General features: G+C 47.4%; 1 protein-coding gene across 1 annotated transcript in view; it reads left to right on the top strand.

The window, feature by feature from the left end:
* Nucleotides 1-14,363, top strand: part of LOC132570118 (F-box/LRR-repeat protein 2-like) — a 102,115-nt gene that overhangs the window by 26,225 nt on the left and 61,527 nt on the right. Inside the window, exon 5 of the mRNA XM_060236551.1 lies at nt 3,296-3,446. Coding sequence (XP_060092534.1) covers nt 3,296-3,446 — 151 coding nt within the window. The remainder of the gene's footprint in view (nt 1-3,295; nt 3,447-14,363) is intronic.

Below are 14,363 nucleotides of genomic sequence, written 5' to 3'. Positions count from 1 at the left end.
GGGATTGGATTATAAAAGTTATGGCATGGAGTAAAATGGACAAATTAACAAGAATATTAAGAGACTATGATTTAGAAATTTTTAAGATGGAGTGGAAAAAGTTTAGAAGATATGTAGAAAAAGAGTGGCAAATAAAAGGACATTGGACAATTTTTGATAATGATTAAGTTTTAGAAAGAAGAAGAATATAAATTTTTGTTTTAATAGTTAAGGGTACCTTTAAATATTAGCATTTTAAGTAAATAACACCAGCGGGGGTCAAGTAACGGGGGGAGGGGTAGGTAGAAAGTAATATATGGAATAGATAAAAGAAGTTATTAAAGATGTAAGAAATAGATTTATTACCATATGTTACCAATAAAATTGTTTCAAACAAAAGATAACCTTTCCCTTGAAGAAAGACTGAAGAGTCTGGAACTTTCCAGCTTAGGGTAGATATGACTAAGGGCAGGCCTCATTTTGGACAGGTCACAGGAGCAGAGATCTGGAACTTCTAAATTTTATTGTGTTTTTTTCTTACCCCCCCCCCCCCCCTCCAAATACTTGCTTCTGGGCTCCACTGTTCAAATTCCTTGGAAAATTTTGCTGAACTCTAAGATTTGACAGATTTTCTAATATTTTTACTCACAAAAAAGTAGGAAAATAACCAAAACATATAAAGCAGACAGATGAAATCTTCATCATGCAACTGTGGCCACATAGGAGAAAGTAATTTTAAAAGTATGATGGGAGTAAGCTTTTATTATGACAGTTATAATTTGAGAAGCATTTTAAGGCACTTGCTGAGCTGATATAATTTAATATACATTCTAGTGATGTCAGGGGTATGTGGTATATGTAAATGAGTTGTGCTAATGAGCTCCAGCACGTCTTTTTCTTTTCAATGACCTCTGACTAAGGGGGGACGTTATAGAGATTTGTAAAATTATGCATGAGGTAGAGAGAGTGGACAGAGAGAATATTTTCTCCTTTTTCTAAAATACTAGATTTCAGGGGCATCTGGTAAAACTGATAGGCACTTGAGCAATTAAAATATGGAATTCACTGCTGGAGGATGGCCACAGGCATAGGTGCTTTCGAAAGGATTAGACAGACTAATAGAGGATAGGTTTATCAGTGGCTACTAGCTATGGTGACTACAGGGAATCTCTACATTTAGAGGCAGTCAACCTCTGAATCCCAGTGCCAAGTGGCAACATCAGGGGCAGACCTCAGCCACTATGCCCTCTTGTTGGACCTCCAGAGTAACTGGTTGGCCACTGTGTGAAACATAAGAACATAAGAGAAGCCATGTTGGATCAGGCCAACGGCCCATCAAGTCCAACACTCTGTGTCACACAGTGGCAAAAAAATGTTATATACACACATACACTGTGGCTAATAGCCACTGATGGACCTGTGCTCCATACACTGTGGCTAATAGCCACTGATGGACCTGTGCTCCATACACTGTGGCTAATAGCCACTGATGGACCTGTGCTCCATATTTTTATCTAAACCCCTCTTGAAGGTGGCTATACTTGTGGCCGCCACCACCTCCTGTGGCAGTGAATTCCACATGTTAATCACCCTTTGGGTGAAGAAGTACTTCCTTTTATCCGTCTTAACCTGTCTGCTCAGCAATTTCATCGAATGCCCACGAGTTCTTGTATTGTGAGAAAGGGAGAAAAGTACTTCTTTCTCTACTTTCTCCATTCCATGCATTATCTTGTAAACCTCTATCATGTCACCCCGCAGTCGACGTTTCTCCAAGCTAAAGAGTCCCAAGCGTTTCAACCTTTCTTCATAGGGAAAGTGCTCCAGCCCTTTAATCATTCTAGTTGCCCTTCTCTGCACCTTCTCTAAAGCTATAATATCCTTTTTGAGGTGCGGCGACCAGAACTGCACACAGTACTCCAAATGAGACCGCACCATCGATTTATACAGGGGCATTATGATACTGGCTGATTTGTTTTCAATTCCCTTCCTAATAATTCCCAGCATGGCATTGGCCTTTTTTATTGCAAACGCACACTGTCTTGACACTTTCAGTGAGTTATCTATCATGACCCCAAGATCTCTCTCTTGATCAGTCTCTGCCAGGATGCTGGTCTAGATGGAACACTAGTCTGATTCAGCAGGGCTGTTCTTATGATTTGATATTTCAGTATCCAATGTCCTATACCCTGTCATCCATGTGGATTTCCCCGTGTTCCTCTGCATTCCGGCAGCCCCCTCAAATGCCTAGAAATATCATTCTGGGGGTTGTGGAGTCCATACGGAGGAACAGCCATAAAGTTGTGGGGCTAGAGTGAAAAGAGTCAAGGGGGGTGAAATTGCTTCTTCTCCTGTAAATGCAGGGAGTTGGGAATCTAGTGTCCCTTGCCTCTCCAGCCTCATCTTGTGTCCATTCCTCCATGCAGGTTCCACAACCTCAGGTTCCTCCATGCAGGTTCCACAACCTCAGGAAGAATGTGAAAAATCCTGATGTTATATGTTTTTGAAATTGTCTGTACTTGGGGCTGTCCTGCCCTCCACACCACTCACCTGCCTCTTCATTACTCTCCAGCCTGTGGAGTTCTCTTCAGGCCTCAGATAACTTGGGAGCCAGTGTGAAGGGGGTTACGTCATCGGGTTCCCTTTTCCCCTGAATGAGCAGTTACAAAGTTTCCATCTTTCTTGCCCAGCACCAGTCTTGCTTCCCAGCTTCTTATCCTCCTCAGCCATCCTTGGATAACTCCTTTTTAATCTCCCCCTGTAGCTCCACTCGCATCCTTCTTTCCCCATCCAGCCCTTTCTGCCCCTTGTTGGAGCCAGACTTCATTTGGAAGATGGGGCATAAGTGGGTTTGGTCTTCTGGTGGCCTCTGCCTAGCCCTCCCTGACCTCATCATGGTTCTGAACCTTCTTAGCTGAGCTGGGGCGTTATTCACAGTGTCAACAGGCTTAAAAAGGGCCACAGTGGCACTTTTGGGTCTCCCAGAGTCAGCGTTGATCAGCGGTGTGGCTGTCATGTTGGGAAGGGCAGCTTCTTCTTCTGAGGACATGGGGTCCATTGTGGTAGGTGTTGAGCCAGAGGAAACTTGCTTCCCTTGTCAGGGCAGAGAGAGTATGGTCCTGCTGACACAGGAGTCGGCAGCAGGGATGGCCAGAAACAGACAGGTTTATAAGTACAAGAAAGAAACCTGACCTATTTCTAATGTGTAAGATGGTTGCTCCTCATACTTGCCTGTGGGACAAAGAAAATGCTGCTTACTGTGTACAGGTCTACATTTGCATTAGCTTTTTGCTATTTTGGATATTTTTTTTTATTTTAGAGAAGTAATGGAGACAACAATGTCTTCTCATGGCTCCTCCTTCCTGATGAACTATGGTTGTGCATTTTCTCCCTGCTGACTCATAAAGATATTTCTCAGGTTTCTCAAGTCTGTCATCGCTTCTATCAGCTTGCTGCAGATGAATCTTTCTGTAAGTATATTAGAGTCAATAACTGGTAAGGGCCAAACTGTGATGAGATGTTGGGAGTCTATTTAGTTATATTAAACAAACTGACTCTCACAGGTGTAAGAAAGATATCGTTATACATTTCTTTCACTACAATCAAGGCAGTGTAGATAAAGATTGTGTTAATAAACTGTACATCTTGAATTTCATGACCTTTCTATGCACTGTTTCTAATGTCCCCCTCTTTTTCTATATGAATTTGTGTGTATAGGCATGCACATCTGTTTACTGTACTTCATGCATCTAACAGAGTGGGCTCTTGTTCACAAAAGCTTATGCTTTAGTTAATTTGTCTTTAAGGTGCCACAAGACTCCTCTTTGCTTTTGCCAAAATATGAACACAGCAACCCCACTTGGGAAAATATGGCAGGATTCTCTTCATAGTTCTCTGGGTTGAAGCCTCTGTGTCTTATTTATGGCTCTGTTAGGAACAGAACAGCTCTGATAGTTTCAGTAGAAAACCTGAGAGAAATATTTCCATTCTTATGTCAGATTGATTTTCTGTGAAAGTTTTGAAATTTCATTTAAACAGTAGTTTACCACTGTGTCTTCCCACATATTCATAGCTATAATGATTCTGACTGTTAATTAAGCAAGGAAACTATATTTATAGTTATCCTGTTTCCCAAGGTAGGCAAAGCTGCTAAGAAGGCAAAGAAGCATGTCTAAAATGGTGATAACTCAACCCTAGTACCCTCACTTACTCAGTGTAATCAATCATTCTACACTCTTATTAGTTCAACAACTTAATTTACTATTTTATAGCCTAAATCTTCTAGCATTTTTTCTGAAATGACTGCTTCTGTGGATTAAGAATTGAGACCTTTTCTGCAGCTCAGTGTTGCTGCTGTTTCCTGGCATGTTGAATCCTCAGCTGATGCTCCAACTTTATGACACCCCTTCCACAAAAGGGCATTTATTCTGAAAGATGTTTTCTTGAATTCAGATCTTGAATTAGGATCTCCCCATGTGTTCCACACTTCCTTTGAAAAGGGGTTGTGCAGCCATGTCCTCATGCACTTCAACAGCAACAGAGACTTCTTCTTTTTTTCTGTGCATATGCAATAACATTGTAAAAAAAAAGAAGGCTGGATATATTATGGGGAACAGCATGGTTGCTGCCAATTCAAAGGTCTCTCTCTCCTCCTTAGCTGCCAACAAAGAAAATGGCCAGTGATAATCAGACTGGATATACCAATTCATAGTGTTATTCAGTAATTATGGAGCACTAGAAATAAGGCCTGTTGTGGAGAAAAATACAACGGGCTCTAGAAAGAGGCTGTGGGCAAGTGCCCCCCACCCTTGCTGTCTTGCCACCCACCCAAGTGAAGGCATTCCCTCCCCACCACCTCAAGGGGAGCTGATCTCTGCATCTGGAGAGCAATTGCAATTCTGAGTAATCTCCACCATCACCTGGAGATCGGCAACAGTGGTTTCCCAGGAGGAAATGACTGATTTGGAGGATGGAGTCTATGGCATTGTAGCTGTCTGAGGTCCCACCCCTCCTCAAACCCTACCCTCTCCAGGCTTCATCCCTCAAATCTCCAGGAATTTCCCAACCTGGAGTTGGCAACTGCAAATTCACACTGGCTGTCATGGGTAATTCTAAGTGATCTCCAGCTCTCACCTGGAGATTGGTAACAATGCTTCCCCAGGAAGAAATGGCTGATTTGGAGAGTGGAATCTATGGTGTTGTATTTGTCCGAGGTCTCACTTCTCCTCAAGCCCTTCCTCTCCAGGCTCCACCCCTTAAATCTCCAGGAATTGCAAACCTGGAGTTGGCAACTACTGAGTCTCTGGCTGTCATTTTGGGGCTGCTGCTGAACAGGCCTAGTTAAGTCATGCCGGTCATGTGGCATCAAGTCACCCTGAGGGTTCTGCCAAGCCTAGGGTAGTCAATTTCTAACTGAAGATCTCCTGGGATCACACTGAACTCGACAACAGATCTCTCTCTCCCTGGAGAAAATAATTGTTTCGGAGGGTGGACTCTATGGCATTATATTCAGCTTGAGGGCTCTCCCTTTACTGCCTAGGAACAGTCACGGGCTAGCAGCTTCCCCTGTGACCCAATCCTTGTCTGTCCTGGGGTGAGGCTGAGGGGTGGAGGGAGGGAGTGACAGTAAAGAGGCAGCTGCCATGGCTTCTGAGGAAATGCTTCATGAGGCCAGAGTGGGCCCTTTCTTAGGCCAGTTGATGGAGAGGACAGAGAAGCACCGGAGATGTGTTTGTCTCTGAGGTAAGACTGTTTTGGTGTTTTGTTCAGTGTTCCCAGCCCTGCAGTAGGAAGGGGACAGCAGAGTCAGCCTATGGCAACCCAGAGGTGGTGACTGACACATGGGCCCATGGCTTGTTGAGCGCACCCATTAGCCAATGGAGTCCTCCATTTGGCCACCACTATTAGGGAATTATTATCTAGGATGCTAAATGTGTTGTCATGTACTTCATCAGCGAAGGAGTCTCTTTTTTAGGCATGTGCAGGAACATTATAACATCATAACATTGTTTTTAAAAGGCTAGACGTATCGTGGGGAACAGCATGGTTGCTGCCATTTCAAAGGTTTCCTGCTCCTATTTAGTCACTAACTAAGAAAATGGCTGGTGAAGATTTCCACAAAATCCTATTGAAAGTAGTATTCTGTTCACAATCGTTGAACTGGATACACCAATTCATAACAGTGTTATTCAATAATCACAAAGCACATTAAATGGAAATATGGCACATGTTGAGTTTCCATGATTATCAAATAAGCTGTACGCTTCCATTATTTTCAGATGTTTACAACTGAATTGTCATCAAAAACACACTGGGAACTATAGGGAAGAGGGGAGGGGGATGAACAAATAATACAAGCACAAGGTGACAAAGCCTACCCACAACAAAAAAATGGAAAGGAACTTCACCGATGGGTAATTGTACAGAGAAAGCTACATTAAACCTCATTGCTTATATTGTCCCTGCGTTATAACACATCAATATTATTAAGATTAAAAATAATCAGTGTCATAATGCAATCAAAATAATGTTTTAAAAAACCAGTTTGTTGTTCAGGGGACTTCGGGGTGGGGGGTGCAGTGTACATGCTATGCTGATGCCACAAAAAGCTAGTGGAAAACAAATTTTGATTTCAGGAATTCCACACTTGAAAATTGTGAGTTAGTCCCGGGAGGGAAAGAAATGTTGGAAAATTGGACCTGGAAAACACAGGGTAAAAGAGCAGTAAATTCCAAACTACTGGAGCACTCAAAAATTGTGCTGAAAGTTTTACAAACATTGATGATTAAGAATGTTGATGTGGCAGTTTGCATGTGTGTGGGAATGTTAAGTTAGATTGGTAATCAGTGGGTTTCTCTCTTCACTACTTTGTAATAAGAGATGATCCTCTCTATGAAAAAAAAAATTGTGGCATTTCTGTCCAGTTTTTGTCTTTAGAGGGTTAGATTCCATATTCCATATTCAATAATATTGAATATTATTGAAGTTTATAGTTGTAGTTTATATCCACTCCTGCTTATTGCCAGGGGACACAGTTGGCCTGTAATTTTTGACAGGGCTTTTTCAGTAGTAACATGTCACTTAGGAAGAATGCCCTTTCCCTTGAGACTTACTTGCCACCCGTGTTTTCTTTTTTAAGGTGCCAGGCCAAAATGTTTCTGTTCATCCAGGCTTTTAATTAAGGGATTGATCTTTTTAATACTACCGTAATTTGGAAACTGTTGTAAGCTGTTAGTAGTCTGTTTTTATGGTCTCTTTTCATGGCAGACTGGTTTTTAATACCGGGTTTTAATTACTATCTTTTCATTTTTTTAAAAAAATGTGTTTATCTGGCATGTTTCTGAAGAGGTGGCATTAAAAAACCTAAATAAAACGGACTAATAAACCTTCTAGCATAGTTTTAAATCATGAAGAAAATACAGCTTTAAAACGGCTATGCCAGTCATTACTCAAAGAATGCACTTGAGTGAAGGAGCTGTTGCAAATGAAATTCTAAAAAAAGATCATGTTTAGGACTGTGGCTGGGGAGGAAAACAAGCTGAAGGTCATCTGCTTTAGGTTGTTCCATCTAAGCTTGTGTCACATTCCCACAGTGAATTCCAATACAAATACTTAACGCCTTGAACAAACAAAGGTGAGCAATTAGATGCAGCCAAGTGTTGCCTTTCAGTAATGCTGAGCAAATGTTCTAGAAGCAAAGTTTGTTTTATTAAAGAAGGAGCAGTATTTTGCAGAATATTCTCTTTGGACAAAAGCTATTGTCGGTTGCAAGGGCTCACAACTGGGTAAAGGGAGCAGCATTGTAGAATTTGAAATATCATAAATGGGGCAGGAAGTCTTGTATCTGTGAAGATAAGTAAATAAAATCAACCAAATCTAGATAAGTTTGGTTCTTTAACAGGACAGTTAATGTAGAGTTCATTGACATTTGCAGTTACCTTTCTGATGAATTGCATGATGCCAGTATTGCACCACTTGGGTATTTGGGGGGGGGGGGGGAGTTACATTTATGCTCTGGTTTTCTCATGCAAATATGTTGTATAGATGCTTTGGGAAACAAGGTCTTGAACTGTAAGCAGTGAAGCAGCAAGGGAGAGAGCTCTGAGAGAGAGCAGAGAGAACATTTCAGAGAGCTCTGAGAGCAGATAAGAAGTGCTATAAGGGTGAGGTTTGGCTTTCTAAACAGCTGGGGGAGTTGCTGAGAATTTCTGAGTTTGTGTGACTGAGATTGCTGAAAATTCTGAGTTTGTGGTTCCTGGGGAACTGCTGTTTGTTTGGTTTGAGTGGGCTGAAGGTGATTGTTGCTGATTGATTCCTGTGTTTCTGGGGCAGACTGAGGCCCCACCCTCTTTGCATTATTAAGCTGCACCTTGTCAGAGGCATGAGCCGAAGGGCGAGAGCTAAAGGGCTCTTGGCCTGTGGCTCTTAGCCTGGGGGCTGTGTAAGAACCAGGAACCAAGATCCCTATTTTCCTTGTGTTCCCAATAAGGTAAGTAGACCCTCCAGAAGGAGAGCCACATAAACAAACAGGATTTAAAGGGGGACTCTATATTTTTAAAAAGCTATCATGAAGGTAGAATTCCAGCAGGGGGGTGGGGGCTTTCCAGTGTTTTGCACTGAGTGTCACATGTATGACTATCTGCGCACAGGACAGAAGTCTTGGGTGTGTGCTTGATACAAGGAGCTCCTGGTCCTCAGGGAACAAGTTCGTACCCCTGAGGCCGAGGTGACTGACCTGGAGAAGCAGATACAGTTAGTTAAGCACTCAAAGAAGATTCTCGGGGACGTGTTAGATGAGCCCCACTCTGAACGTGGCAGCCCGGTTGCTGTCAGGGAGCATGAGGGTCGAGAGGGAACAGGGCACCGTGCTGAGGATAAGGGGAATGCGCCCTCAGAAGGGACCTCTTCTTCAGTTGGTGAGTGGGTATCCTTTCGCGCCAAGGAACCATCCCTGGGCAGGGAGGGGGGGGTGTCTTGGTAGTTGGTGATTCGATCCTTAGGCAAGTAGACAGCTGGGTGGCAAAACTGTGTACTGACTGTATGGTGACTTGCCTGCCTGGTGCGAAGGTAGTGGACATTACGCGTGCTGTAGATAGGCTGATAGACAGTGCTGGGGAGGAGCCAGTGGTCGTGGTGCATGGTGGCACCAACAATGTGGGGAAATGCAGTTGTGAGGTCCTGGAGGAAAAATTTCGGCTACTAGGCAGGAGACTTAAGGCCAGGACCTCCAAAGTGTTACCTGTTCCATGGGCAGGGCTGGAGAGACAGGCACAAATTAGAAGTCTCAATGGGTGGATGAGACGATGGTGTAGGGAGGAAGGCTTTAAGTTTGTTAGGCACTGGGATGCTTTCTGGAACAAGTGGGAGCTATACAAAAGAGACGGTTTCCACGTCCCCAGATGGAACCAAGCTGCTGGCACTTAAAATCAAAAAGGTGGCAGAGCAGTTTTTAAACTAAATCTTGGGGGAAAGCCGACAGGAGATGAAATGCCTCTTGTTCGGGAGGACTCATCTCAAAGAGATGAAGGGTTAGCTGTTACTTTTCTACCGGGTAACAGATTAGAGTTGTCTACTGAGATGGTGACAAACAGTATGGACTGTCTGCCAAAGTCTCGAGGCAGCAGGAGGAAGTTTGCGGGCCTAACTTGCCTGGGAAATTATAGATGCTTGTATACAAATGCTAGAAGTGTTCAAAGTAAAATTGGTGAGTTGGAATATTTAGTGTTGAGGGAAAACATAGACGTGGGAATTTCAGAATCTTGGTGGAATGAGAATCAGTGGGACACGTTGATTCTTGGATATAAGTTATATCAGAAGGATAGGGAGGGAAGGGTTGGAGGTGGGGTGGCTCTGTATGTCAGAGAGGGTATACAGTCCAGTAAGACTGAGGTCAAAGAATTAGATTCCCTTCTAGAAATGCTTTGGGTCGATATAGAGGGCCCAAAAGGAAATTTAACTATGGGAGTTTGTTATCGCCCACCAAATCAAAAGATAGAGGACGATTATAATATGATGGAAGGGTTAAAAATAGTGGCTAAATGTAAAAACTGTGTCGTAATAGGGGATTTTAACTACCCGCAGATTGATTGGGTCAATATGTGTTCTGGTCGAGAGAAAGAGATTGAGTTTCTTGATGCTCTTAATGTCTGTGCTATGACCAGATGGTAACAGAACCTACCAGGGGTGGGATGATCCTAGATTTGGTCCTAAGTAATGCCCAAGACTTGGTGAGAGATGTAAAAGTGATCATACCGCTTGGGAGCAGTGTGTCACCAGCACCCATGACACTATCCCCCCCCCAGGGCCCCCTCCGTCGAGGGGCCTGGGAGGTTGGGATGGTCGTTGTGGAACCGTTGCACCAAGTCCGAGGCATGAAGATTGTCCACGGGCTCCCAAGACCGGTCTTCCGGGCCGTATCCCTCCCAGTCCACAAGGTACTGGAGGCCTCCATGATGGTACCGGGAGTCCAGGATCTGGCGCAGCTCATATTCTTCTTCGTCATCCACCCGCACCGGTGGTGACGGCAGTGGGGAAGGAGGCCGAGCTGGGTCGGGGGGTGCAGCCAGAACAAGGAGGGAGCGATGAAACACAGGGTGAATGCGGAGGTGGGGTGGCAACTGGAGCCTGAAGGCGACGGGGTTTATTTGTTCCATGACGGGGTAGGGTCCAATGAACCGTGCATCCAGCTTGTGAGACCGACCAGGCCGGCGCAGGTAGCGAGTTGAGAGCCACACATGATCCCCCGGCTGCACTGGAGGGCCTTCTTGCCTCTTCCAGTCCGCAGCCCGTTTATATGCCTCCTTGGCCCGCTGTAGCTGCTCTCGGAGCAAGTCTTGGCTGGCGCGGAGTTCCTGCAGGTAGGCATCGACGGCGGGGACATTCGTGGGTGGCAGGATTGCCAGGAAGAACTGAGGGTGGTACTCGTAGGTTGCAGCAAACGGGGTCATTTGGGTGGATGAATGGACCGCGTTGTTGTATGCAAACTCCGCTAGGGGCAACAGAGTGGTCCAGTCATCCTGCTGGTAACAGGTGTAACAGCGGAGATATTGCTCTAGCGTGGCATTGGTGCGCTCTGTCTGTGGGTGGTAGGCTGAGGACAGGTGCATTTGAGTACCCAGGCTGGAATGGAGGGCTTGCCAGAACTGAGAGGAGAACTGGGGGCCCCGATCTGAGATCAGGTGGGCTGGGAGTCCGTGCAGACAAAAGATGTGTTGCAGGTAGAGCTGGGCCGTCTCCTGAGCTGTGGGAAGTTTCGGGCACGGAATGAAGTGGGCCATCTTGGTAAATAGGTCGACGACCACCAAGATACAAGTCTGACCCTGTGATGAAGTTCTGTGATGAAGTCCATCGAGATGGTATCGCAGGGTCCTGAGGATGTGGGCAAGGGCTGTAGCAACCCTGAGGGTTTGGCTGGGATGTCTTTGGCCCGTTGGCAGACATCACAGGAGTTGACATAATGGGCAACATAGGAGCAAACTCGTGGCCACCAGAATTCCCTTGTCAACAAGTGGGTGGTCTTATGCTGTCCAAAGTGCCCGGCGGGTAACGAGTCGTGGGTCAGGCGTAGCACTTCTGCCCGCAAGGACCCGGGCGGCACATAGAGGCGTTCGCGGTGTAGCAAGAGGCCGCCTCGAGTCGTGAACTCGCCTGTTGAGTCATCTTGGAGTGCCTGGAGGTGTTGCTGGACCCAGGGATCATTGGCCTGGCTAGCCCGAATGTCCTCCACGAGTGCTGGTGAAGTGGAGGTGGCTGCAAACACTGAGGGCGGCAGGATGGGAGCAGCGGGCGTGGTCTCAGTTGAAGCAGGGGCGTATTCCAGTTTCCGGGAAAGCGCGTCTGCTTTCCAGTTCTGGGTATGGGGGATGTAGGAGACCCGGAAGTCGAAGCGGGAGAAGAATAGGGACCACCAGATCTGGCGCTGGTTGAGACAGCGGGTGGTCTGGAGGTGCTCCAAGTTCCGGTGGTCGGTGAGCACTTGAACAGGGTGGCGAGCCCCTTCGAGGTAATGTCTCCAAACCTCAAAAGCCGCCTTGATCGCAAGCAACTCCCTCTCCCAGATGGTATAGTTCCTCTCTGCAGCAGTGAGCTGGTGCGAGTAATAGGTACAGGGCTGGAGTGGCTGGGACAGCTCCTCGCGCTGGGACAGCACTGCTCCCAGGGCCACGTTGGAGGCATCAGCTTCCACCGTAACGCGAAGCTGGGGGTCGGGGTATCTCAGGAGTGGCCTGGTGGCAAAACGGGTCTTCAGTGTGGAGAAGGCGTTATCGGCCTCTGGGGACCAGCGGAAGGGTTCTTTGGGGCGGAGTTGTTGAGTCAGGGGTGTGGTCAGGGATGCATAGGCCGGGATGAATTGCCGATAGTAGTTGGCAAAACCAAGGAACCGCTGCAGGTCTTTGCGATTCTGAGGAGCCTGCCAGGTCAGGACCGCTTCCACTTTTTTCGGGTCCATGAGGATTCCCTGCGGTGACACAATTTGACCAAGGAACTCGACGGAGCGCAGGTCAAAGTTGCACTTCTCCAGCTTGGCGTAGAGGCCATGGGCTCGTAGGCGCTGCAGGACCTGGCGGACATGTTCGGCGTGCTGGGCAGGATTGCGGGAGTAAATCAGGATGTCATCCAGGTATATGATCGCGAAGCAGTCGAGCAGGTCCCGGAATATGTCATTCATGAACCTCTGGAAGACAGCGGGGGCGTTGGTCAATCCGAAGGGCATCACCAGGTGCTCGTACTGCCCGTATCGGTTCCCAAACGCGGTCTTCCATTCGTCTCCGGGCCATATGCGCACCAAATTGTACGCTCCACGGAGGTCCAGCTTGGTGTAGATTTGGGCCCCCTTTAAACGATCCAAAAGTTCAGGGATCAGTGGTAGAGGGTACCGGTCACGGATGGTGATCTTGTTCAGGGCCCGGTAGTCATTGCACAGCCGGAGCTCCCCACTTTTCGTCTTCACAAAGAGGACTGGAGCAGACAGGGGAGAGGTTGAAGGTTGGATGAATCCGCATTTCAGGTTCTTGTCCAGGAAGTCTCGCAGAGCTGCCAACTCAGGCTCCGACATTGGGTACAGACGCCCCACCGGGAGTGGTGCCCCAGGTACCAAATCGATGGCACAGTCATAGGGCCGGTGAGGGGGAAGCTGATCAGCTCCTGTCTCTTCAAAGACATCGGCGAAATCCGCATACTTTTGAGGGAGCTGAGGACCACCACTCGGGATGCCGGCTGCTAGCGTGGTGGAAGGAGTCAGATGGGGGCATGGGTCTCGGAAGCGTAGTTCCTGCTGGGCCCAGTCCACGATGGGGTTGTGCAGCTTCAGCCAGGAAAGGCCTAGAATCAGCGGAAAGCGAGGCATGCGGGTGACATCAAACTGCAGCTGTTCTTGGTGCTGCTGGACATGGAAGGTGATGGGACAGGTCTCCTGGGTGATGGGGCCAGAACGGAGGAGGCGCCCGTCAATAGCCTCCACTAGCGTCGGAATCTCTTTTGCCTGCACTGGGATCTGGTGCTGCTTTACAAAGGCGGCATCTACAAAACAGTGGGCCGCTCCCGAGTCCAGCATGGCATACACGAACAGCCAGCGTCCATCGGGCAGACGGAGTTTGACTGGTAGCAGGAACGGGCCCGGAGTATCAGCCTGCTGTTCGGAGGACCCAGCTAGTCGCCCCAGGCTGGAGGGTCCACTTACGCCTGGGGCTGACCTTTTGGCGGCGGTGGCAACGAAGGTCCGGGTATCCGATGCTTAGCAGGGCAGCCAGAGGCATAGTGGCCTGCCGTGCCGCAGTAGAGGCACAGATTCTGCGTGCGGCGTCTGGCCTTTTCTTCTGGAGTCAGGCGGTGTCGAGCAGCTTCAAGCTGCATAGGCTCACCCTCATCTCTGGTACTAGCTGGGGATGGGAGAGAAGCCAAATGGCACAGTGCAGGGAGCTGGCGCCCTCTGGTCTTGGCTTGGCGGTGACTTTCCAGGCGGCCATCGATGTGGAGGCAGAGGGTGTTAAGTTCTTGGAGTGTGGGTGGCTGCTCCACCCTGGCCAGTTCATCCAGGATTTCCTCTGCCAACCCCTCGGTAAACTGGTCCATCTGGGCAGCCTCATTCCACGCCAAGTCTTGGGCCAGGAGCTTGAATTCGGTGGCATACTGAGCCACCGAGAATTTGCCTTGTTTCAGCGCCCTGATTTTCCGGTTGGCTGTGGCTGCTTGGACTGGGTTTGAGAAGGCAGCAGACAGGTGGGCCTCAAACCCCTGGTAATCAGTCAGTAGGGGAGAGGACACAACCCTTTAACAGACTGATGATGAAACACACCTTTGTTTTGTCATTGGGGAAGTCCCGTGCTCTTAATTCGAAGTACAGCCGACACTGCGCTAGGAAAGCAGGAAATTCTTCCACGGCACCCCCA

The sequence above is a fragment of the Heteronotia binoei genome, chromosome 4 (assembly GCF_032191835.1).
Source record: "Heteronotia binoei isolate CCM8104 ecotype False Entrance Well chromosome 4, APGP_CSIRO_Hbin_v1, whole genome shotgun sequence".
Taxonomy (NCBI): Eukaryota; Metazoa; Chordata; class Lepidosauria; order Squamata; family Gekkonidae; genus Heteronotia; species Heteronotia binoei.
This window is presented reverse-complemented; position numbering and strand designations above follow the sequence as displayed.